General features: G+C 41.8%; 1 protein-coding gene across 2 annotated transcripts in view; it reads right to left on the bottom strand.

Moving 5' to 3' along the window:
- LOC130267301 (LON peptidase N-terminal domain and RING finger protein 1-like) overlaps positions 1-26,219 on the bottom strand; it is a 92,019-nt gene that overhangs the window by 45,180 nt on the left and 20,620 nt on the right. For both annotated transcript variants that reach the window (XM_056516834.1, XM_056516835.1), the window contains exons 2-4: positions 13,339-13,457; positions 10,475-10,597; positions 8,975-9,133 (exon numbers count right to left, since the gene is read on the bottom strand). In XM_056516834.1, the coding sequence (XP_056372809.1) occupies positions 8,975-9,133; positions 10,475-10,597; positions 13,339-13,457 (401 nt within the window). The remainder of the gene's footprint in view (positions 1-8,974; positions 9,134-10,474; positions 10,598-13,338; positions 13,458-26,219) is intronic.

Raw genomic sequence — 26,219 nt, 5'->3', positions numbered from 1 at the left:
GAGTACCCCTTTGAGTGACACTTCATAAATATATACATACTATATTCCATTACATTTACCCCAGAAAATTGATGTCAAAGCATTGACTTACCCTCTGGGGTTAAAGCATTTAAGATGCAAAGAAAAATAAAGCAGTGCCCATGAATGCTACAAGCTCCTTGGTTCTTACGGACACCTGCACCAGTTTTTTCTTTGAATTAGTTTCAATAAATCTTCTGCGCTGAGCAGGATATCCGTGAGCATTTTAGTAGCCTTTATTACTACTAGGCTGATACAGAAGTAAAGAAGAGGAAAATTCACGTGTCTACTTTGTAAAGTGACATGAACCTCTGTATACACAGCAGATTAACATGAAGCCTGAAGAGGAGTAGCCTAATGTATACACTAGGGGGCTCCATAAGACTGAATAATCAAAGAATTACTAAAAAAGACGCCTGTGTGTGCTATGGGATCGGAAATTTCCATATAGTAAATCATAAATAAATAAAAATAAAGAAATTACTAGGAAAATTAATTTGTGTCATTTGTTTGTATAGTTTTTGCCTGTTAGTGACTTCAATCCTTTAAGGATAGCGCAAAATGTATCATAGCCCTAATTTCTGTGACGGAATAAAGGAATTTTCTTTAATTTTAAGTTCTACAGCCATTTAAAAGTAACCAGTAAGCAATGTAGTTCACTGGACAGCTCTCTAATGTACAGTTGCCCACCCGCTATCATAAGTGTGGCAGCTCTACATCGTGGTAACGCAGAGCAGGTGAGATCCAGTTAACATGCACATAAACATGATCCATACACTGTATGCCTCCTGGCTTACTTTACATTTGCTTTTGCATCCTGCATATGTAGAGTGAGCGGAGATGCAGTGAATGGATCACACACTTCTGTAAAGGAGCAGGGAGCCTGGTGATAGACAGGGGTCTCTGCTTCTGTACATACATAATGGGGCCCACTACACAGCGTGATGTGCTACGGAATCATAGTAGCATGCCGCAAATCATCTTGGTGCCCGCTACATGTGTAGATGGCCTGTCTTTCTTAGTCAGCATTTCAGATGTTCCGGTGGCACACTGAACACTCCATGAAATATATTGACACTCATTTCTTGCCTGGGATATAGCAAGTAACAGGGTGTGTGCTTTATATATTACGTTAAAGTGGTACTCCGGTGTAAATTCCGGTTTGTAAATTCAGAACAGTAGAAGAAAACCGCACTCACCCGTAAGTTGTGCACCAAGACTTTATTCTGTGAGGACCATGAACACAAGATAGCAGGAAACCGGCAGGAACGCCAAGGGCACACACACGTGTAGTTACAGCTGTTTCACAGGACTCAGCCCGCTTCGTCAGACTACACCCCCTGATGACGCCTCGCAGGTTAAGTACTCACCTCCGTTGTTGTCATCAGATTGGCGTTTACACATGGAGGAACTGTCCATATGGTATGGCAGTCTTCATGGTATGGACCGCCATACCATACGGACAGTTCCTCAGTCTGCGAAGGATAAGTGATACACAGGACAGCTTCGAGAAGCAGGCTCAAGAGCTCACTTTGCGTCTTCTGGAGAGAGGGTATCCGCCCTCTGTCCTGAAGACAGCCTATGATAGGGCTAACAGACAAGAGAGAAGCATCCTGCTGCAGAATAGTGGTACATCTAAAAAAAGAAATGGACAGGGGGGCGGGGGGGGACAGCAAAAATCTGAGATTCTGCTTCACTTTTACCCACAGTCCTATGGCGGAAAAAATCTATCAAAGTATCCATAAAACTGGTACCTAATTCAAAATGATCCCTTGCTCTCAAAACACTTTAATAATAAACCCCTAATCACTTACAAAAGGGTCCCTAATTTGGGTGACTTGCTGACTTCTCTGCACAAGAGAACACAGGCTGGATCAGCAATTCTACTGTAAATGGCAATTTCCATTGCGGTAATTGCAAATGGTGTCCCCAAATGAAAATAGGAAAAACCTTTGTTATAGTTGGTGTACAAATTAGAGTGAAAGAGTTCATTAATTGTAAAATGAATTTTATTGTTTACTGTATCCATTGCGACTGTGGGCGTTATTACATAGGTAGCACCACCAGAGCGCTGCATATCAGATTTAGAGAACCTCTTTATTCCGTTCGTTCCGGAAAAGGGTGTCCTAGAGTGTTAGACCATTTGAAAACTTCCCACAATAACGACCCTGCAGCCCTCAGGTTTTTTGGGATAAAAAGAATATTACCTCGAGAAGGCATAGACAGAAAGAAAATGTTATTACGGGAAGAGGCGGAGTTAATTTTACGTACGGACGCCCAGGGACATCTTGGGCTTAACGATAAACTTGACTTTAGTGTTTTTCTTTGAAACTAGTGCTGGCGTGTCCTTAAAGTTATTATACCAACATGTTCATTGTCATAGAGTGCTGTTTTTAATGTTATTATTGGTTTTAGATGTTTCTTACCTGTGTGTAAACGCCCATCTGATGATGACAACGGAGGTGAGTACTTAACCTGCGAGGCGTCATCAGAGGGTGTAGTCTGACGAAGCGAGCCGAGTCCCGTGAAACAGCTGTAACTACACGTGTGTGTGCCCTTGGCGTTCCTGCCGGTTTCCTGCTATCTTATGTTCATGTTCATGGTCCTCACGGAATAAAGTCTTGGTGCACAACTTACGGGTGAGTGCGGTTTTCTTCTACTGTTCTGATGCCACAGCGATTTGTGCCTTTCTTACCTGCACCCCGTACTAGCACCTTTGATGGTCTCACTGCACTCCTTACGTACGGATCCTACCACTTCAATATACAACCCTTGTTTGCCAGTGCTGTGCCAGACATTCATTCATGTCTCTAGATACTATGTAGATTTGTAAATTACTTCAATTAAAAAAATCTTAATCCTTCCAGTACTTAATAGATGCTGAATACTACAGAGGAAATTATTTTCTTTTTGAAACACAGAGCTCTCTGCTGACATCTCTGTCCATTTTAGGAACTGTACAGAGTAGAAGAAAATCCCCATAGCAAACATATGCTGCTCTGGACAGTTCTGTCAGCAGAGAGCACTGTCAGCAGAGAGCACTGTGCTCGTGATGTCAGTAGAGAGCACCGTGTTCCAACAAGAAAATAATTTCCTCTGTAGTATTCAGCAGCTAATAAGTACTGGAAGGATTAAGATTTTTTTGTAGAAGTAATTTACAAATCTGTTTTACTTTCTTGCACCAGTTGATTAAAAAAAAAAAAAAAAAAAAAAAAAAGGTTTCCACCGGAGTACCCCTTTAACCCCTTAAGGACCAGGCCATTTTTCACTGTAGGACCAGAGCGTTTTTTGCACATCTGACCACTTTCACTTTAAGCATTAATAACTCTGGGATGCTTTTACCTATCATTCTGATTCCGAGACAGTTTTTTCGTGACATATTCTACTTTATGTTATTGGTAAAATTTTGTCGATACTTGCATAGTTTGTTAGAAAAATTCAAAATTTTAAATTTTTTCATAAAATTTGGGAATTTTTCACTATCTTTGAAGCTCTCTGCTTGTAATAGACATTCTAAATAAATTATATTTTCATTCACAAATACAATATGTCTACTTTATGTTTGCATCATAAAGTTGACATGTTTTTACTTTTGGAAGACATCAGAGGGCTTCAAAGTTCAGCAGCAATTTTCCAATTTTTCAAAAAAAATTCAAAATCAGAATTTTTCATGGACCAGTTCAGGTTTGAAGTGGATTTGAAGGGCTTTCTTATTAGAAATACCCCACAAATGACCCCATTATAAAAATTGCACCCCTCAAAGTATTCAAAATAATATTCAGCAAGTGTGTTAACCCTTTAGGTGTTTCACAGGCATAGCAGCAAAGTGAAGGAGAAAATTCAAAATCTTCATTTTTTACACTTGCATGTTCTTGTAGACCCAGTTTTTGAATTTTTACAAGGGGTAAAAGGACAAAAATCCTCTCAAAATTTGTAACCCAATTTCTCTCGAGTAAGGAAATATCTCATATGTGTATGTCAAGTGTTCGGTGGGCGCAGTAGAGGGCTCAGAAGGGAAGGAGCGACAGTGGGATTTTGGAGAGTGAGTTTTTCTGAAATGGTTTTTGGGGGCATGTCACATTTAGGAAGCCCCTATGGTCCCAGAACAGCAGAAAACCCCTCACATGGCATACCATTTTGGAAACTACACCCCTCAAGGCACGTAACAAGGGGTCCAGTGAGCCTTTAAACCCCACAGGTGTTTGACGACTTTTCGTTAAAGTCGGATGTGTAAATGAAAAAAAAAATGTTTTCACTAAAAAGTGCAGTTTTTTCCCCAAATTTACAATTTTTATAAAGGGTAATGGGAGAAAATTCCACCAAAATTTGTAACCCCATCTCTTCTGAGTATGGAAATACCCCATGTTAGGACGTAAAATGCTCTGCGGGCAAACTACAATGCTCAGAAGAGAAGGAGTCAAATTTGGCTTTTGGAAAGCAAATTTTGCTGAAATGGTTTTGGGGGGGCATAACGCATTTAGGAAGCCCCTATGGTGCCAGAACAGCAAAAATACCCACATGGCATACTATTTTGGAAACTACACCCCTCAAGGAACGTAACAAGGGGTACAGTGAGCCTTAACACCTCACAGGTATTTCACGACTTTTTGTTAAAATTGGATGTGTAAATGAAAAAAATAAATAAATAAAAATTCACTAAAACGCTGGTTTTTCCCCAAATTTTACATTTTTACAAGGGGTAATAGGAGAAAATTACCCCCAAAATTTGTAACCCCATTTCTTCCGAATATGGACACACCCCATGTGTGGACGTCAAGCGCTCTGCGGTCGAACTACAATGCTCAGAAGAGGAGGAGCGCCATTGAGCTTTTGAAGAGTGAATTTGTTTGGAATGGAAGTCAGGGGCCATGTGCGTTTACAAAGCCCCCCGTGGTGCCAGAACAGTGGACCCCCCCACATGTGACCCCATTTTGGAAACTACACCCCTCACAGAATTTAATAAGGGGTGCAGTGAGCATTTACACCCCACTGGCATTTGACAGATCTTTGGAACAGTGGGCTGAGCAAATGAAAAATTTTATTTTTCATTTTCACAGACCACTGTTCCAAAAATCTGTCAGACCCCTGTGGGGCGTAAATGCTCACTGTACCCCTTATTACATTACATGAGGGGTGTAGTTTCCAAAATGGGGTCACATGTTGGGTGGGTCCACTGTTCTGGTACCATGGGGGCTTCGTAAACACATGTGGCCTTCAATTCCGGACAAATTTTCTCTTCAAAATCCCAATGGCGCTCCTTCTCTTCTGAGCATTGTAATGCACCCGCAGAGCACTTTACATCCACATATGGGGTATGTTCTTACTCAGAAGAAATGGGGCTACAAATTTTGGGGGGCTTTTTTCCTATTTTCCCTTGTGAAAATGAAAAATGTAGGGTAACACCAGCATTTTAGTGAAAATTTTTTTTTTCTTCTTCATTTTCCCATCCAACTTAAATGAAAATTCGTAAAACACCTGTGGGGTGTTAAGGCTCACTATACCCCTTGTTACGTTCCGTGAGGGGTGTTGTTTCCAAAATGGGGTCACATGTACATGGTGCGCTCTCACTCCTGAGCCTTATTGTGCGTCCGCAGAACATTTTACACACACATATGGGGTAATAAAAAGAAAAGGATAACACCAGCATGTTAGTGTAATTTTTTTTTTCTTTTTTTACTCTAATAGGCTGGTGTAGACCCCAACTTTTCTTTTTCATAAGGCATAAAGGGAGAAAAAGCCCCCAAAATTTGTAGTGCAATTTCTCCCGAGTACGGGAATACCCCATATGTGGCACTAAACTGTTTCCTTGAAATACGACAGGGCTCTGAAGTGAGAGAGCGCCATGCCCATTTGAGGACTAAATTAGGGATTGCATAGGGGTGGACATAGGGGTATTCTACGCCAGTAATTCCCAAACAGGGTGCCTCCAGCTGTTGCTAAACTCCCAGCATGCCTGAACAGTCAGTGGCTGTCCGGAAATGTTGGGAGTTGTTGTTTTGCAACAGCTGGCGGCTCCGTTTTGGAAACACTGCCGTACAATACATTTTTCATTTTTATTGGGGGGACAGTGTAAGGGGTGTATATGTAGTGTTTTACCCTTTATTATGTGTTAGTGTAGTGTTTTTAGGGTACATTCGCACTGGCGGATATTTACAGTAAGCTTACCGCTAGGAGTATGTGCTGCGTCAAAAAATTTGCAACAGCTCCTACTTGAAGCAGGAAACTTACTGTAAACCTGCCCGTGTGAATGTACCCTGTACGTTCACATGGGGGGTGGGGGGGGGGTGGGGGGCAAACCTCCAGCTGTTTCAAAACTGCAACTCCCAGCATGCACTGACAGACCGACTTTTGCAACAGCTGGAGGCACACTGGTTGGAAAACCTTCAGTTAGGTACTGTTACCTAGCTCCGTATTTTCCAACCAGTGTGCCTCCTGCTGTTTCAAAACTACAACTCCCAGCATGTACTGATCGCCGAAGGGCATGCTGGGAGATGTAGTTATGCAACAGCTGGAGGTACGCAACAACAACTCCCAGCATGCAGAGACAGTTGTTTGCTGTTTGGGCATGCTGGGATTTGCAGTTTTGCAACATCTGTAGGGCTACAATTTAGAAATCTCCAAACTGTGGACCTCCAGCTGTTGCAAAACTACAAATCCCAGCATGCCCAGACAGCAAACTGCTGTTTGGGCATGCTAGGAGATGCAGTTTTGCAACATCTGGAGGGCCACAGTTAGGGATCACTGCCAGTGATATCCAAACTGTGGCCCTCCAGCTGTTGCAAAACTACAAATCCTTGCATGCCCAAACAGCTGTCTGGGCATGCTGGGAGTTGTAGTTTTGCAACATCTGGAGGGTTACAGTTTAGAAACCACTGTATAGTGGTCTCAAACTGTACCCTCCAGATGTTGCTAGGCAACTTACCGGCTTCCATCGGATCCAGGGAGCCAGCCGCAGGCTGTCCGGGCATGCTGGGAGTTGTAGTTTTGCAACAGCTGGAGGCACCCTGGTTGGGAAACACTGGTCTATCCCCTGTTTGTCAGTTCTGAGACCCACTGCAATCAAGAGTTATAACCTTGTAAAGTGCGTGGCAGCGCTCCTCACTCCTAGACCAGACCTGTCCATCTCATTCACTGCATTAGAGTCTATGGTGAATGAATCAGGTTAAGTGACAGCCAGGGAGTTAAACCCAGTGCAAGCTAAAATCTTGACAAAGTTGTGTGTCGACAAAATGTATGTCTAGGTGTCTGCGGGGGTCCCCATCTGGTCACGGGCAGGATGTCTGTAACCGACCTTATGATCATCCTGCCCGTGACCAGATGCAGATCAAAGATTTAAAGCGGGCGCTTGAAATCAATTAACTGCAGCGCCTTTTGCGGGGCCGGAGACCGCCGACACCATCCGCTACTCTTCCCCTGCCTGTCCTGGGGTCCTCCCTAGTCAAACCACCAATGCCGCTGCCCCATTGCCTCCCCCATTCCCGGTTTTATAATTACCTGTTCCCGGGGTCCGGGTTCTTCGCTACTTCTGGCTCCGGCCGGCGGCCTGAGCTGTCACTGTGCGCACTGACGGTGACGTTGCATCGAGGACGTCACTCATCATTGTACTGTGCACAGCAATGTCGCAGGAGCAAGAAGTAGCGCGGACCCCGGGAACAGGTAATTATAAAACGGGGGATGGGGGAGACAATGGGGCATATGTGGTTTACTTCAGAGTTTTAGGGTATATGTTTTTTTTATGAATTTTGTCCTTATCTTGTATATTATGATATACTGTGATTATTTAACCCCTTAGGACATGGTACATAAGGACAGGGCCAATTTTTATTTTTGCGTTTTAGTTTTTCCTCCTCTCCGTTTGATTCCATAACCAAATGTACTTTGTAATGACATCATTCATTTTACCATAAAGTGTACCACGAATTGTACCAAAAATAATTTTTTGTGAACAGAAATTTTTAATAAAATATAGTTTTTCTATTACTGTACTACTTTAAAAAAAAATGCTAACTTTTTATATATTTATATATATTTTTTTTAACAAAAATTGGTATGCATAGACTTTTCCTTTTCTGACCCCTATAACTTTTATATTTTTCCATATATGAGGGTTAATTTTTCGTCGTGGTCTGTAGTTTTTGTCGGAACCATTTTTTGTTTTGATGGGACCTTGATTGCTTTTTATAAATGTTTTCTGATATGATGTGATTAAAAATCTGTATTTTTTCACCTTAACGCAGTTTACCGTGTGGGATCATAAACATTATATTTTAATAGTTTGGATATTTACAAATGCGCCCATTCCAATTTTGTTTTTCATCCTGAAAATGTAGCATGAGCGGAGATGCAGTGTATGCATCATCGCACACTACTGTAAAGGATAGTAGCCGACACTCCCTGCTCTGCAGCAAGAGCAGATCCTGTGATCGCATCAAAGCTAAGTAAGGAATCAGATTGTACAGGTACACCCTTGGTCCTTAAAGCGGTACTCCGGTGCTTAGACATCTTATCCCCTATCCAAAGGATAGGGGATAAGATGCCTGATCGCGGGAGTCCCGCTGCTGGGGACCCCCGTGATCTTGCACACGGCACCCCTTTTGTAATCAGTCCGCCCCTCAATGCAAGCCTACGGGCCCCCTCCCGTAGGCTTGCATTGAGGGGCGGAGCGTGACTTCACACAGGGGCGGGGGCGTGACGTCACACGTCGCCCGCCCTGTGGTCGCCGGTAATCAGACCCGGAGCGAACACGCTCTGGGGACTGATTACACAGTCATTTTGTATGATGTTAAAAATAAATATTGGGGTTAAAATCACATAAGAAATGTGAGAAAACCGTCACACACAGGTACAGACACTATATTATGAACTACACTAACTTTACAGACCCTGTAGCATAGTCAAAGTGTATCCTACAAGGTGTGTAAACAAATTTTTGAGTGGTTTCCAATTGTAATGTTACCTTATTGCTGGTACCACAGTCCTGAGAACCAATGGTTGCAGCTTCAAGAGGTGCTATAAGGGTGGCTGTGTCTGCCATGGTCTGTTTTGATATGCGAGACACCTCATCCATTGGATCCTCCAGAGATGAAGGCACAGAGAAACCCAAGTCCTTCAGTATCTAAGGGGAATAATGGTATTGTTAGGCCTTGTACAGGTCCAGAACAAACTTTATATTACTGTCAATTACTAAAACACCTTTAAGATTTTAAAGTGAATAGATAAGGGCAAGTGCACATGAGCGGCCAAACGCAGAGCAGAAACAGGTGGTGGCCAATGGCCGCGCAAGATTGCTGGGATTATCAGCAATGTAGAGAACCCATTGGCCGCCACATGCAGCTGTGGTTTCAGTAACATGCATTCAAGTGTTATTCCAGGTTAAACCACTTATCCTCTATCCACAGTATAAAGGATAAATGTCACATCTCAGGGGGCCTGACTAACTGCTGGGATCCTCTGCGATCTCGAGAACAAGGACCTTGTTTTTGACAATTGTCTATTGAGCTACCTCAGATAGCCGGTAGTTTCAAAGACAATGAATAGAGATAACTTGCCGCTCTGTTCCAAAAAAAATAAAAATAAAAGACTTTGCATCCTCATTCTTGATATCCCAGGGGTCCCAGCAATCAGATAGATCCCCTGTGATCTGACATTTACCCCTTACTTGAAATACCCCTGTAGGAATATCTTGTGTATTTGAACAATTGTTCTAGAGGTCACAAGAAATTTACCAAAACCTGTGCAGAGGAAAAAATTACCAGTTGCCCATAGCAACCAATCAGATCACTTCTTCATTTTTCAAAGCCTTTCTAAAAATTAAAGCAATCTGATTGGCTTCTATGGGCAATTGCTCTATGTTACCTCTGCACAGGTTTTGACAAATCTCCCCCAATTTCTCTTTTTAGTCGTAATCGGGGTTGTACATGATTGGGAAAACACAGCTGCTTTATTAAAAAAAAAAATGCTGCACCTGTCCAAAGGTTGTGTCTGGTGTTGCAGCTCAATGTAGTAGTGAATGAGGCTGGGCTGCAATACCACGCACAACCTACAGACAAGTGTGGAGCTGCATTTGCATGAAAGCACACTTTTTTTTATAATCTTGTACAACCACGTTTCAGAGAAGTTCTCTTAATATATGAACGCTGCTTTTTGCTTTCCAAATCTCTCTAAAGATAGTGCCCCTGTTGTAAATAATACAGGACAGCAGCTAGTACGCCAGAGCTGTAATCTGGGTCATTCATTTTAAAGGTATAGCGCTTATTGTCACCCACCTACATACAAGCATACAACGTTCCTTCACGTTCTTTCCAACCTACTTTCCTTTTATCTTTCCATGTCTGTAAATCTTCAATCTTTGTTTACTGTAAACTGCTACATGTAGCTCTCTATGTTCTCAAGTATTTACATGGTGTCATCATATGTGATACACAGTATATTTATACAATACCAGAGCACGTGTTACCTGTTCAATCTCCTGACGGGCTGTAGTATAGTGGGGATTTAAGGCTAGGCATCGCTGAAATTCCTTAAGAGCCTCTTCCTTCTTTTCCATGTGAAGGAGAGCCATTCCCTTTCTGTAAAATCCCTGATGTGCAACAAGAAAACACAAAATTACAAACAAAACTTTTAAGGGTCTATCCACACGTACAGTATTCTGCGCAGATTTGATGTGCAGATTTTGAAACCATGTTCAGTCAGTCAGTTTACATTGAAATCTGCAGCCGAAAATCCTGCGCATCAAATCTGTGTATCAAATCTGCGCAGAATACTGTACGTGTGAATAGACCCTAAAAGGGTTTTACCACGAAGGTAAATGGGTCTAAACTGGTGCTTTGTGTGAAATTGATTTTAAATATGAATCTCTAAAATTATTGTTAGAGATTTGAATATATAAAAGGAGGTAACATTTCTCCTTGAGGAGAACACCATTAATGTGTGGAGATTCATAGGCCATTAGCACCAAACTGCGCTGTTTTAGGAAGAGAAATGTTACGCCTTTTACCTACAAGGCTTCTCACACACTAAGCAAGAACACCCTGTTTTGTACTGACGAGGGGCAACACCCCAAAACTACTGTCTGCAGATGGGTCGTCTTTCCTTCTGGTGAGATTTCTTGTTGGCTCAAAGTCCCTTAGCCTTGTCTTGCTTTCCCCGTGGTCACCTGGATTCTCCCGGAAGACAATTGGCTGTAGTGCTCAGGAGGCCGTGCCGGGACCAAGGACTATCCTGTTCAGCATGGACTGGCTGGCTGACAGTCGTTCACTATACTGCAGGCTGTGTGGGCCTTAGACCACTTTTTTAATAACAAAAAGTACTGATAGAAATATATGGACCTGCACTTAGGTGACATCAGCTGTGGACAGGCAAGGGACAGCTTATTTATTGGCCCTTTACTTTCTATGACAAAAACAACATTTTTCAGGCACCAAAATTTCAATGCATCCCTACTTGACACACCATGATTGAGTCACATGGGTTCCAACTGAAGACGTCCAGGACCAGCACCTGTAATGTAATGTCTAAATGCAGCATCCAAGAGCTTAAAAAGGTCCCCTCAGGTAGGAAAAGAAAAATGCCAAAACAGATTATTTTGGTTACCCTGCCTCCAAAAGGTGCGGAGTAAAAATGATCAAAAAAGTAGTATGTACCAAAAAATTCTATCATAAAAAAACTACAGCTTGTCAACCTAAAAAACAAGCCCCCCCAAATAACTCAAAAGGACGAAAAATAAAGTTAAGATGTTCAGAAAAAGATGTTCAGAAAATGGCAACACGACAGGTCCAGTCAGGTAGGAAGAGAAAAATGCCAAAAGTGATGATTTTGGTTACCCTGCCCCCAAAAGGTGTGGAATAAAAATGATTTAAAAAAAAAAAGTAGCATATACCAAAAAATGCTACCAATAAAAATTACAGCTTATCCCTTAAAAAAACAAGTCCCCACATTACTCAGATAGACAAAAAATAAAAATGTTAAAATGTTCAGAAAATGGCAGCACGAAAGACTGACTGCTGTGATGCAACTGGGTCAGGGCTGCACTCGTACTGCTGTCCCATGTCAGTCACTGTGGTCGGCAGTGGGGTGAAAAGGATAACGGACAGATTGTCAGTTTTACTTTTCTTCTTGGTGGCTACAGTGCGTGAGGCGCAGGCCCTGCACAATGATGACATTGTCTGTGCGCTGCCTTTGGTTGTTGCTCCTTGTGGCACGCAATACGGCAGAAGGACGTTGGAAGAAAAGGTCCTGTCAGCATGGGAGCAGATAGGAGGTGAGTATTTTTATTTTATTTATGTATTTATTTTTTTCAATATGGCATTGGCAACGATCTACCTAGTGGGGGGGGGACAATTGTTTACTGGGGATGGCAAACAAACATAACATACTAATCACAAATGTCCCCTAAAAGGACAATCCGGGATCTGATAAATTATAACCACTATAACCAAACAAACATAACACATACATACATAATGGGGGACAACTACTTATAAGGGGAGGCAATTATCTATCTAGTGGGGTGACAATTATTTAATAGGGGGGGGGGGGGGGCAACTATCTACCCTGCTGGGGAACTATGGGCTGGAGGAAGAAGAAAAAGCTAAGAGGATTACTAAAGAGAAGATGTCAGGAGTCATTAGACGGTGGCAATATGTGGTCAGGATGTGGCAGTATTATTTGTTTCTTTTGTGTGTTATTATTGGTAATTGGCCTTGGTATACTGGGTCTTATGCACTAACAGTTTGATAATCATTTTACAAGCTATGTAGTGGCAATATGGACCAACTCAACTCAGTAGGGACTGATTAGGGGTTATAGGTTGAACTTGATGGATTCTGGTCTTTTTTCAACCTTATGAACTACGTTACTATGTAGTGTGGTGGTACTATTTGGCCTTTATATAATGTTAGTTTTGGTGTAGAAGTTTTTTTTGTAACAGTACGCTGGTAATATGTATTGTAGTATATGTTCCTTGTACACTGGTATTACTTGGTGAACTGTATGATTATTATATTAATATATAGTCCTCTCTGCTGGTAGTGATGCAGATTTTCTGCACACAAACTTATTTTCCAGAGGGTGGCAGGGGGTGCCATTTCAGTTTCCTTCTCAGGCAGCAGAAAAGCTATAATCAGCCCTTATACTAAACCTTTATAAACCATATGTTACTACGCAGCAGAGTCTGTGCTGTATATAAATACACATGCTAAGGCAAAATGTCTAGGCAGCAGCCCCTCTGCACCCAGGGCACATGCAGCACCAGCCTCACCCACCTTTCCTAGCTATACCCCTGTAGGTCATCTCATATTTGTAAAGCTGATGTATACCTACCTCCGGGTTTTGTGGCTGCAGATCACAGATCACCTCCGCTTCCCGCAATGATTCTGGAAATTGCTTTAAACACATATACACCTGGGAGCGCAGTACTCTCAGGGGGGCATTTTCAGGAGCTGAAAAATATATTTTTCATATTATAGTTGTAGAACGTAAGAATGCTTAGTATAATGAATGGTTCTTGAGCATAACCAGTTTCTATTATCATATATGTGGCTAAGATGTATTTCACCAATATGATATATATATCAATATATCTAAGACAGTGTTTTCCAACCGGGTTACCTCCAGCTGTTGCAAAAGTACATCTCTCAGCATGTTTTATATGGTAAATCTGATGACAGGTTCCCTTCAAAGCAGTGTTTCCTAACTAGTGTTCCTCCAGCTGTTGCAAAACTACAATGTCTGGGCATAATGAGAGTTGTAGTTTTGCAACAGCTGGAGGCAAACTGGTTGCAAAACGCTGCTCTAGGGTACGTTCACATGGGCAGGTTACAAGCTGCTGAAGGTGGCCATACACGTTCAGTAGCTGTCAGGGGACAGTTATCTCTTCCCGCTTGTTATCTTTGTGTGTTCTCTATGGAGAGGGATATGCAGCAGCCAGACAGTTATGGCGGTGGCTTATCTCTCCAACAACAATATGGCTGGGCAGTTGATATCCAACATGTCTCAAAGTCTTTGGCAGTGTTTCTCAAACAGGGTGCCTCCAGTTGTTGCAAAACGACAGCCATTGGCTGTCAGGGCATGCTGGGAGTTGTAGTTTTGCAACAGCTGGAGGCACCCTGGCTGGGAAACACTGGTCTATGGGCTCGGCCAAATTTGTAAAAGGTGTAAAGGCACCTTAATCTGTGAGCAGTACTATGACTTTTACAGGTTTCATAGCCATTGGATGTAAACAAGAATGTTAACATTGACAGTAAAACGATCATGATAACAATGACATACCAAAGCATGAAGTACAGAATTACTAACCCTGAGTAATACTTAGACAGCAGAATGTGAACTAGGTGGTCTAAGGCTCTGTTGACAATACTGTGAGAGCCTCTGTTGGTAGTCCCGTTGTCACATTTGGGGGCGGGGGTGTTACCTCTAAAAGCTGTGACCAAATGTATGTGGGAGTGGGCCAGACTGGACACACATGCTGCTGGAACAGTAGGGAGTGGAACACACACCTGGCGGGAGCGCATAGTAATGGTCAGAAATCCAGTGGTAACAGGATTAAGAAAACAGTTCAGTGGAGGGGTTTAGTGTGAACCATCCCACCTTGGTAAGGTGACCCCGACAGATGCTTCTGTAAGTCAACAGGTCTGTTGGGCACAGTTGTTATCCATCAATCGATCAATGGGTATTGCATTTACATCATGGTTTCCAATGTGACGAAACATATCATGGCAATATGAATACAGCTTGAGGATGCTCCATATGTTTTCATATCTTTAGTCTACCTTTCTATTGGTTGACTAAACATTCATCAATAATGTACAACAACATTGTAAATAACAGAACAATAGAAGCACATATGCATTCACCACATAATAGGTGTCAAGAAGTTCGGGCATACAGGGTCATCCGTGCAGACGCATATATAGAGCGCTCAGAGGCAACACCGGCAGTTTTGCATGTCAGTGCGTACTTCTTCCTGCCTCCAGGAGGATGACCCCGTAAACCCAGACTCCAGAATGTTTCGACACCTATTATGCGGTGAGTTCATATTTGGTTCTATTGGGCTAGGTTTCCACTTGGCTTTTTTTGTACACCTAAAAAAACACCAGCAAAAACGCTGAAAAAACTGCCACAGGTTTTTCCTGCATTTTGGCAGTTTTTCTGGCGTTTTTTCCTGGTGTGTGGAAACAGCTAAATTTGTCCCCTGTGGCAGTTTTCGCACTGTCTTCAGGTACCACTCTGTGGGTCGGATGCTGAGCACCCGTTCCACAGAGAGTGTAAGGAGATGAGGAGTGATGTACAGCATCAATACTCCCCTCCCCCGGCCGTATAGTATACAGGGGGGAATAGTGTACTCGTGTATACTATACAGCAGCCAGGAATCCCGTCACCAGACTGACAGGACTCCCTGCTCCTATAGCCCCTTTGGGCAGTATACAGAACAGGAGGTCCACTTACCTTCCTCGCTCCCTGTCCCCGTCGGGTCCATGTAGCCCCGCCCCTAGTGATGACATCATTAGGGGTGGAGCTACAGACGGGAGTCAGGCTAGTAAGGCTCTGTTCACATTGTCTGTTTTGTATAATGTGAACGGACCCTTCTGGCAGTGTCTTCCCAGATAGGGAGACTCCAGCTGTTGCTAAACTACAACTCCCAGCATGCCCAGACAGCCAAAGGTTGTCTGGGCATGCTGGGAGTTGTGGTTTTGCAACAATAGGAGGCTCCCTGTTTGGGAAGACATTGCAATATGGGCGCTCTCCCCAGCGGACAGCGACAAAAATGTACTAACCAATATTTTGTGGGTTTTTTTGTCTTTTCGTTTCAGATCTGTGTATGCAGAACATTACGGAGGATTCGATGGATTACAACGGATAAACTGGATTTTTTTTATTTTAATAAAATGGTTAACAAGGGCTGTGGGGGGGAGTGTTTTTTTTTTTTTTTTTTTTTTCAAATAAAATAATTTTTCCAATGTGTTGTGTTTTTTTTTTACTGAATTTTCAGGCTGTAATGGAGGCTGTCTAATAGATGGAATCCATTACTAAGCTGGGGCTTAGCGTTAGCCCCAAAATCATCTAGCGTAACCGCAAATTACTACCCCGGTACCCACCACCACAGGTGTGCCAGGAAGAGCAGGTACCAAAAGACCCCGAGTATCAAAAATGTCACTCCTGGGCCTAGGCGGTAACAGGCTGGCGTTATTTAGGCTAGGGAGGGCCAGTAACAATGGTCCTCGCCCACCCTGGTAAGGTCAGGCTGTTGCTGCTTTGTTTGTATCTGGCTGATACTGAAAATAGGGGGAATCCTATGCGTTTTATTTTTTATTTTATTTTAATTTATTTATGAAAAAAAATAAACGCATATGGTTCCATGTATATTCAGTATCAGCCAGATACCAACCAAGCAGCAACAGCCTGATGTTACCAGGGTGGGCAAGGACCATTGTTACTGGCTCTCCCCAGCCTAAATAACGCCAGCCTGTTACCACCTAGGCACAGGAGCGCCATTTTTGACGCTCCGGGTCTGTTGGTACCGTCTCTTCCCGGCACCTCTGTGGCGGTGGGTACCGGGTAATAATTGGGGGTTAGTGCTAGCTGATTTTGGGGCTAACGCTAAGCCCTGGCTTAGTAATGGATTCTGTCTATTAGACAGCCTCCATTACTAAGCCTGAAAATTCAATAAAAAAAAAAAAAAAAAAACACACATTGGAAAAATTATTTTATTTAAAAAAAAAAAAAACACACTCCCCCACAGCCCTCGTTAACCATTTTATTAAAATAAAATAAAAATCCAGTTTATCCATCGTAATCCATCGAATCCGCTGTAATCCTCTGCATACACGGATCTGAAACGAGAAGAAAAAAAAAATGGGTTAGGACATTTTTTGCGCTCTGTCCGCAGGAGAGAGTGCCCACAATGCAATGTCTTCCCAAACAGGGAGCCTCCAATTGGTGCAAAACTACAACTCCCAGCATGCCCAAACAGCCTTTGGCTGTCTGGACATGCTGGGAGTTGTAGTTTAGCAATAGCTGGAGTCTCCCTGTCTGGTAAGATACTGGCAGAAGGGTCTGTTCACATTATACAAAACGGACAATGTTAACAGAGCCTTATACCCTTAACAGCCTGGATCCTGTATGTAGCTCCGCCCCTAATGATGTCATCACTAGGGGCGGAGCTACACAGACCCGCGGGGACTGGAGGGAGGTAAGGGGACTTCATCTTCTGTATACACTATATACAGCTATCTATATATAGCTGTATATCTTGTATACTGCCCAAAGGGTTAACTTACACTGTTCAAAAGTAAGTTAATGCTTTCCTTGCCGGGCTGGCTTAGCGCACAGCTCTGCAAGGGGTTAATTGAGCCAGCAATGTGTATACAGTATACACATTGCAGGCTCACTGTAAGTTCCTGCTGGGCAGTCGATATACGATGTATACATACTGCTCAGCATCAGCTGTTCTCCCGGCTCTGTAGCCTTGAGAACAGCTGAGTCCCCACAGTCACTTCAGGAGGATTGCAGCGGGTGTCAGGAGGAGTGACATCTGCTGTGATCTGTCCCTTACTGCAGGTACTACTGCTCCCAACATGGAGCACACTCTGCTTCATGCTGGGAGCTGTAGTACCTGCATTAATAGACAGCTCTCAGCGAGTGTAACTTCTGACACCCGCTGTGATCCTCCAGTATAATGTATAGATGCGGCGGACGCTCTTCTATGGTCCCCTGCACTGCCGTATATATACACATCGATTCATATTTCCCACAGAGAGCTGTGATTGGCTGGAATCATCTGACCAATCACAGCTCTGCAGGATATTTAAATAGGTGTATATATACGGCAGTGCAGGGGACCATAGAAGAGAGGCCGCATCTATGCATTATACAGGATGATCGCAACAAACCCCGGTGATCTTTCAATTAGTACAGGTAACTACTACTCCCATCATGGAACATGCTGGGAGTAGTAGTACTACCTAAAAAAAAAAAATTTAAAAGTGAAAAACAGAAACACACACTACATTTTTATTATTGTCGGCTACATTTTTTGTGCCCTACCCGCCCAAATAAATTGATCCCTGTTTAAAAGTTAACTAAAATTTTGTTATAAAAAAGATAAATTTAGTTAAATTAAATTTTTTCCATCACTACTGTATCTTTTTTATTATAATTTTTTTAATGGTACCCTACGAAAGTTCAAAAAAGAATAAAAACCGGCTGAAATAACACCAAAGTTAAAACCCACATGGCGTTTTTCTTGGCGTTTTTTCACTCCCATAGACTTCTATGGGAGAAAAACGCCAAGAGGTTGTTTTTTAGAAACTGTCAAGGAGCCCAAAAACGCCCAAAAAGATTTAAAAAAACGACAAACTGAAAAACGGCAAGTGGATTTGGCATTTTGCAGTCTATTGACTTGCAGCTAACATCTGGCCGCAGCGTTTTTTCACACAAAAAACGTCATGCGGCAGAATGGGCGTTTTTATAAGAAAAAAAAAAAAAAACAAGTGGAAACCTAGCCTTGTTCTTCTGTTATTTATACTAGACCCAAGTGAGGATTGCTGCTACTCCATTAAGATGTATGTACTCAGGAGGAATTTGAGATCTGATCACTCTGTGTGCGCCCTCCCCTTTCCTATTTTATATTTTTGATAGAACAAAATTGTGCCACACTTCATCAAATTTAAGCCACCCCAACTCCCATGAAGACATATCTATTCCTATCTAAGTCACACCCATCCTAAAGACATAATAAATGTAATAAAAAAAAATGAAGCAACGAAAGTACATGAAAAATATTTATGAAACTGAAAGTATTATGAGAAAGTTTGCAAGACTTTAAACTGGTTTTCTTAGGAAACAAATGCAATAGCCAAGGCTGGAGTTGTGTAAATGTTCACCTGGGCGATGTACAACCATATACACCAACCTCTAATACTCCACCTAAGTCTGCTGCAAGTAAACAACCTGTTATGTAAAAGGCCATCATCTGATCTCTGTCAGTGAAGGGAACGCAATACTCAATTACTTCCTTGTACTCTCAATTTACACATTACAAGGCAACAGCGCCAAGTCTTATCTATCCAGGATCAGGAGGCGAAAGTTTCTGCAAGTAGAGACAGCTAGAAGTGTAATGTATCAGCAAAAGAGACAGATTAGTGATGTGAGGCCAGGTTCACATAGGCGTACGGCTCAGTTCGGGAGGAGCTCCGTTTACTGGGTCTAGGGCTGCAGCTAACCATTATTCGTAAAAATAAAAATAGTTGGCCGATCAAAAAAATGAAAATAAAAAAATGGGATTATGGGACCAGTGAAGGGTTAACGGGAGGTTATCAGGACCGCGGGCTTCTGGTGACTTGGAGGCGATGCCAGATTCCTGATTATCCTATCCTGAATCCTATCAATAGTCCCTGGCCCTATTTTATATGAAGGATAGCCTTATGCCTATCCCATGGATGCTTAACCCCTTAAGGACTCAGCCCATTTTGGCCTTAAGGACTCAGACAATTTAATTTTGACGTTTTAATTTTTTCCTCCTCGCCTTCTAAAAATCATAACTCTTTTATATTTTCATCCACAGACTAGTATGAGGGCTTGTTTTTTGCGCGACCAGTTGTCCTTTGTAATGACATCACTCATTATATCATAAAATGTATGGCGCAACCAAAAAACACTATTTTTGTGGGAAAATTAAAACGAAAAACGCAATTTTGCTAATTTTGGAAGGTTTCGTTTTCACACCGTACAATTTATGGTAAAAATGACGTGGGTTCTTTATTCTGAGGGTCAATACGATTAAAATGATACCCATTATTACATACTTTTATATTATTGTTGCGCTTAAAAAAAAAATCACAAACTTTTTAACCAAATTAGTACGTTTATAATCCCTTTATTTTGATGACCTCTAACTTTTTTATTTTTCCGTATAAGCGGCGGTATGGGGGCTCATTTTTTGCGCCATGATCTGTACTTTTTTTTGATACCACATTTGCATATAAAAAACTTTTAATACATTTTTTATAATTTTTTTTTTAATAAAATGTATTTAAAAAGTAGGAATTTTGGACTTTTTATTTTTTTTTTCATTCACGCCGCTCACCGTACGGGATCATTAACATTTTATTTTAATAGTTCGGACATTTACGCACGCGGCGATACCAAATATGTCTATAAAATTAATTTTTTACGCTTTTTGGGGGTAAAATAGGAAAAAACGGACGTTTTACTTTTTTATTGGGGGAGGGGATTTTTCACTTTTTTTTACTTTTACATATTTTTTTTTTTTTCTTTACATTTGAATAGTCCCCATAGGGGACTATTCATAGCAATACCATGATTGCTAATACTGATCTGTTCTATGTATAGGACATAGAACAGATCAATGTTATCGGTCATCTCCTGCTCTGGTCTGCTCGATCACAGACCAGAGCAGGAGACGCCGGGAGCCGGACGGAGGAAGGAGAGGGGACCTCCGTGCGGCGTTATGAATGATCGGATCCCCGCAGCAGCGCTGCGGGCGATCCGATCATTCATTCAAATCGCGCACTGCCGCAGATGCCGGGATCTGTATTGATCCCGGCACCTGAGGGGTTAATGGCGGATCAGCAGCCGGGATCAGCCGCGCATGACACGGGCATCGCTCCGATGCCCGCGGTTATGCACAGGACGTAAATGTACGTCCTGGTGCGTTAAGTACCACCTCACCAGGACGTACATTTACGTCCTGCGTCCTTAAGGGGTTAAAGGAGTACTCCCGTGAAAAACTTTTTATTTTTTTAAATCAATCTTAATCCTTCCAGTACTTTTTAGGGGCTACATAGGAAATGCTTTACTTTTTGGATTTCTCTTCTGTCACGACCATGGTGCTCTCTGCTGACCTCTGCTGTCCATTTTAGGAACTGTCCAGAGCAGCATATGTTTGCTATGGGGATTTTATCCTGCTATGGACAGTTCCTAAAATGGGCAGCAGAGGTCAGCAGAGAGCACTGTGGTCGTGACAGAAGAGAAATCCAAAACGAAAAGCATTTCCTATGTAGTATACAGCCCGTAAAAAGTACTGGAAGGATTAAGATTTTTTAATAGAAGTAATTTACAAATCTGTTTAATTTTCTGGCACCAGTTGATTTAAAAAAAAAAAAAACGTTTTCCACAGGAGTACCCCTTTAACTCCTTGGGGACGGAGCCCATTATAACCCTAGGGACAGGAGCATTTTTTCCAATTCTGACCACTGTCACTTTAAGCAATAATAACTCTGGGATGCTTTTACCTTTCATCCTGATTCCGAGATTGTTTTTTCGTGACATATTCTACTTCATGTTAGTGGTAAATTTTTGTCGATACTTGCATCATTTCTTGGTGAAAAATTCCCAAATTTGATGAAAAAAATAGAAAATGTTGCATTTTTCGAACTTTGAAGCTCTCTGCTTGTAAGGAAAACAGACATTCCAAATAAATGATATATTGATTCACAAATACAATATGTCTACTTAATGTTTGCATCATAAGGTTGACATGTTTTTACTTTTGGAAGACATCAGAGGGCTTCAAAGTTCAGCAACAATTTTCCAATTTTTCACAACATTTTCTAAATCGGAATTTTTCAGGGACCAGTTCAGTTTTGAAGTGGATTTGAAGGGTCTTCATATTAGAAATACCCCATAAATTACCCCATTATAAAAACTGCACCCCTCAAAGTATTCAAAATGACATTCAGAAAGTTTGTTAACCCTTTAGGTGTTTCACAGGAATAGCAGCAAAGTGAAGGAGAAAATTCATGAATTTTTACAAGGGGTAATAGGAGAAAAAGCCCCCCAAAATTTGTAACCCAATTTCTCTCGAGTAAGGAGTAAGGTTTTTGAGGGGCATGTCCCATTTAGGAAGCCCCTATGTGCCAGAACAGCAAAAAAAAAAAAAAAACACACATGGCGTACTATTTTAGAAACTACACCCCTCAAGGCACTTGACAAGGGGTCCAGTGAGCCTTAACACCCCACAGGTGTTTGACGACTTTTCGTTAACGTCAGATATGTAAATGAAAAAAAAAAAATTTCACTAAAGTGGTTTTTTCCCCCCAAATTTACCATTTTTACAAAGGGTAATGGGAGAAAATGCCCCCCAAAATGTGTAACCCCATCTCTTCTGAGTATGGAAATACCCCATGTTAGGACGTAAAATGCTCTGCGGGCGAACTACAATGCTCAGAAGAGAAGGAGTCACATTTGGCTTGAGGAAAGCAAATTTTGATGAAATGGTTTTTGGGGGGCATGTGGCATTTAGGAAGCCCCTATGGTGCCAGAACAGCACAAAATACCCACATGGCATAATATTTTGGAAACTACACCCCTCAAGGAAGGTAACAAGGGGTACAGTGAGCCTTAACACCCCACAGGTGATTGACGAACTTTCGTTAAATTGGGACGTGAAAATGAAAAATTAGATTTTTAACACTGAAATGCTGGTGTTACCTAAACCTTTTCATTTTCACAAGGAGTAATAGGAGAAAATGCCCCACAAAATTTGTAACCCCATTTCTCTCGAGTAAGGAAATACCTCATATGTGTATGTAAAGTGCTCTGTGGGTGCACTAGAGGGCTCAGAAGGGAAAAAGCAACATTGGGCTTTTGGAGAGCGAATTTTGCTGAAATGGTTTTTGGGGGCATGTCGCATTTAGGAAGCCCCCATGATGCCAGAACAGTAAAAAAAAAAAAAACACATGGCATACTATTTTGGAAACTACACCCCTCACAGAACTTAATAATGGGTGCAGTGAGAATTTATACCCCACTGGCATTTGACATATCTTTGGAACAGTGGGCTGTGCTAATGAAAAATTACATTTTTCATTTTTACGGCCGACTGTTCAAAAAATGCTCACTGTACTCGTTGTTAGATTCCATGAGGAGTGTAGTTTCCAAAATGGGGTCACATGTGGAGGGGGTCCACTGTTCTGGCACCATGAGGGCTTTGTAAACACACATAGCCTTCAATTCCAGCCTAATTCTCTCTCAAAAAGCCCAATGGCGCTCCTTCTCTTCTGAGCATTGTAGTTTGCCCGCAGAGCACTTTACTTCCACATATGGGGTATTTATATACTCAGAAGAAATGGGGTTACAAATTTTGGGGGGGCTTTTTTCCTATTAACCCTTGCGAAATTGAAAAATTTGGGGTAACGCCAGCATTTCAGGGGAAAAAATTTTTTTTTTTATTTTCATGTCCAACTTTAACGAAAATTTGTCAAAGACCTGAAGGGTGTTACCTGGGAGGGGTGATCGAGGAGGTCAGACATCATATCCACTATACAAAGGATAGAGGATAAGATGTCTTTAAAGGGGTTATCCTGGGAAATAAAATAATACTTAATTTCTTGCAAAAACTGCACCACACCTGTCCCCAGATTGTTTGTGATATTACAACCCTCAGGTTGAAGGCAGGTGTGGTGCCGTTTTCAGAAGAAATCAGCTCTAATCCTGGATAACATTTTATATTATTTACTTCTTTAGCATGTCCTAACATATGGGAAACAAAACCATGATCAAAAACAAAACTGTATACCTTTTATCCTACTGAAAAGATTTAAATTAAAAGGGGTATTCTCATATCCCTTATTCACAGGATCCTGAAAATGGGGGCAAAATTCACCCCGGAATGAATGAAGCATACCATGTACGTTCAGCCAGCACTCCATTTATTTACCATAAGGCTGCCGAACATTGCTTAGCACCAAATTCAGTAATGTTCGGCAGCCCAAAGAAAGAAGAAAAAATAAATAAAAGTACTAACCTCAGTTATCCCCTACTGCTATTCCAAGTCCTACTCTCATTTAAAGGGTAAAATAAATTTTTGCTATAGCACTCCTTATGGTAAATAAAAAATATTTCTAATATACTTTGTTTTAAAAAAAAAAATTACGTTTTCTATGTGCTGTTTTATTTGTGCTTAAAAAAGCTCAAGAGCACATTTCCCCCATCTTATACACAGACTTAGGACCGAGGTTCAAACATAGAAATTGCAGCCTGGAGTGCTGAGGGTGGTGTGCCCAGCCTCATCCAATCATAGCTCCTCTCACACTTAACTGCCATATGCTGTTGGTTGGACACACACCCCTCAGCACTCCATGCTGCACTTTCTGTGTTTGGACCTCAGTCCTAAGTCTGTGTATGAGATGGGGGAAAATGTGCATTTTTTTTTAAAACAAAGTATATTAGAAATATTTTTTAAGTTTTTGAGAGTGACCATTTAAAATCCAGTTAAATCATTAAGGCAATATAAATATAATCTATATTGCAATACATTTAATATCAAAATTCTTCTCAGTTCTCGACTCCGGTTCATGGCAGGCCTCTGTATACACTAGACCTCAGTTGATGGCCATAATGATATGACATGACACGGCCATGTCACCCAACTGCTGTGGGCTTAAGTGATATTGCATCCATAGTGTTATGCCCCCACATTACTATGACATATACGGTAATCACCGCCATGGGATGTTAAGCCACTATGCCCAGAGTTTAACTAAAGCCTTGAGAGGAAGGATTTCATAAAGATTGTGCGAGCTTTTATTGTTTAATATTTCCAACAAAAAGCAATAACAAAAAAATTAAAAATTATAAACAATGGACTCCCATAGCAAAAAGTTATACCCCATTTATTTATGTCTCTAAGAAACCTGTGGAATAAACATATCACCATTACAGCTCCAACAACTTGGTTGTCATCCAGATTTCTTAAAGGGGTACTCCGCTGAAAAAAAATATTTTTAATCAACTGTGCCAGAAAGTTAAGAAGATTTGTAATTTACTTCTATTAAAAAATCTTAATTATTTTCAGTACTTATCAGCTGCTGTATGCTCTAGAGGAAGGTATTTTCCTTTTTGAATTTCCTTTCTGTCTGACCACAGTGCTCTCTGCTGACACCTCTGTCTGTCTCAGGAACTGTCCAGAGTAGAAGCAAATTCTCATAGCAAACCTATCCTGCTCTGGACAGTTCCTAAAATAGACAGAGGTGTCAGCAGAGAGCACTGTGGTCAGACAGAAAGGAAATTCAAAAATAAAAGAACATCCTGGGGAGCATACAACAGCAGATAAGGACTGGTAGGTAGGGATCGACCGATATTCACAATTACCTTGCCGATAATCCGATAATGCCCCCGTGCCGCACCACACCCCCACCGCACCGCGCCGCACCCCCCACCGCCCCGCCGCCCCATTGCCTCCCCCATTCCCGGTTTTATAATTACCTGTTCCCGGGGTCCACGCTATTTCTGGCTCCTGCGCCGTCCTGTGTTACGCTGTGCGCTGCACAGCGCAATGATGAGTCAGTGCGCACAGTGACAGCTCAGGAGGATGCCGCCGGAGCCAGAAGTAGAGCGGACCCTGGGCCCCGGGAACAGGTAATTATAAAGGACAGGCAGGGGGAGAGAAGCGGGTGGCGGCGGCGGTCTCTAGCACCGCAAAAGCCGCTGCAGTTCATTGATTTAAAGCGCCCGCTTTAAATCAATGATCTGCAGCGGTGTCGCCGGGGGGGTTGTTTAAATAGCCGATAACTTATACTGGAATATCGGTATAAGTTATTGGCTATCGGTCCTAACCTCCACAGAGTAACGGTATCGGCCCTAAAAAAACGATAATCGGTCGATCCCTACTGGAAAGGTTAAGATTTTTTAATAGAGCAATTTACAAATCTGTTTAACTTTCTGGCACCGGTTAATTTAAAAAATCCAGGGGAGTACCCCCTTTAGGTCCTACACAATAAATGTCAACCAGCCAACCAGCTTTTCCTGAAACAAATCTATAAAAAAAAAAAAAAAAAAAAGTTTTTAAAAACTTGCAAAATGCCCTTTAAGATTTATTAGTTTTTTAGCCCCCTAAAAATGTAAGATTCTGTACAGATTCTCAGGTGTTGGTTTTTCCTCAAGGAGAATATATACAAAAGTACATGCAAAATAGCTCTCCAGAAGAAAAGAAAAAACTGTATCTCTAGTGACACCTATAGGAGGCGTTCCTGCAAGTAAATGTCCACTCCAACAAAAAACGATCCAGCATTGAAGTCATGCAAGTGAAAAGCCATTATTTCGGATTATCTTCATGAATTGATACTGTAAACAAAATGTACATACTTCCTCACTGACACATTACTAAGGGTGTGCGTTCACACGGCCGTTTGTCCCCATTTTTGTATCCCGGTTTTGGTTCAGTTTTTGCAGGCTGTAAACGG

The sequence above is a fragment of the Hyla sarda genome, chromosome 4 (assembly GCF_029499605.1).
Source record: "Hyla sarda isolate aHylSar1 chromosome 4, aHylSar1.hap1, whole genome shotgun sequence".
Lineage (NCBI taxonomy): Eukaryota > Metazoa > Chordata > Amphibia > Anura > Hylidae > Hyla > Hyla sarda.
This window is presented reverse-complemented; position numbering and strand designations above follow the sequence as displayed.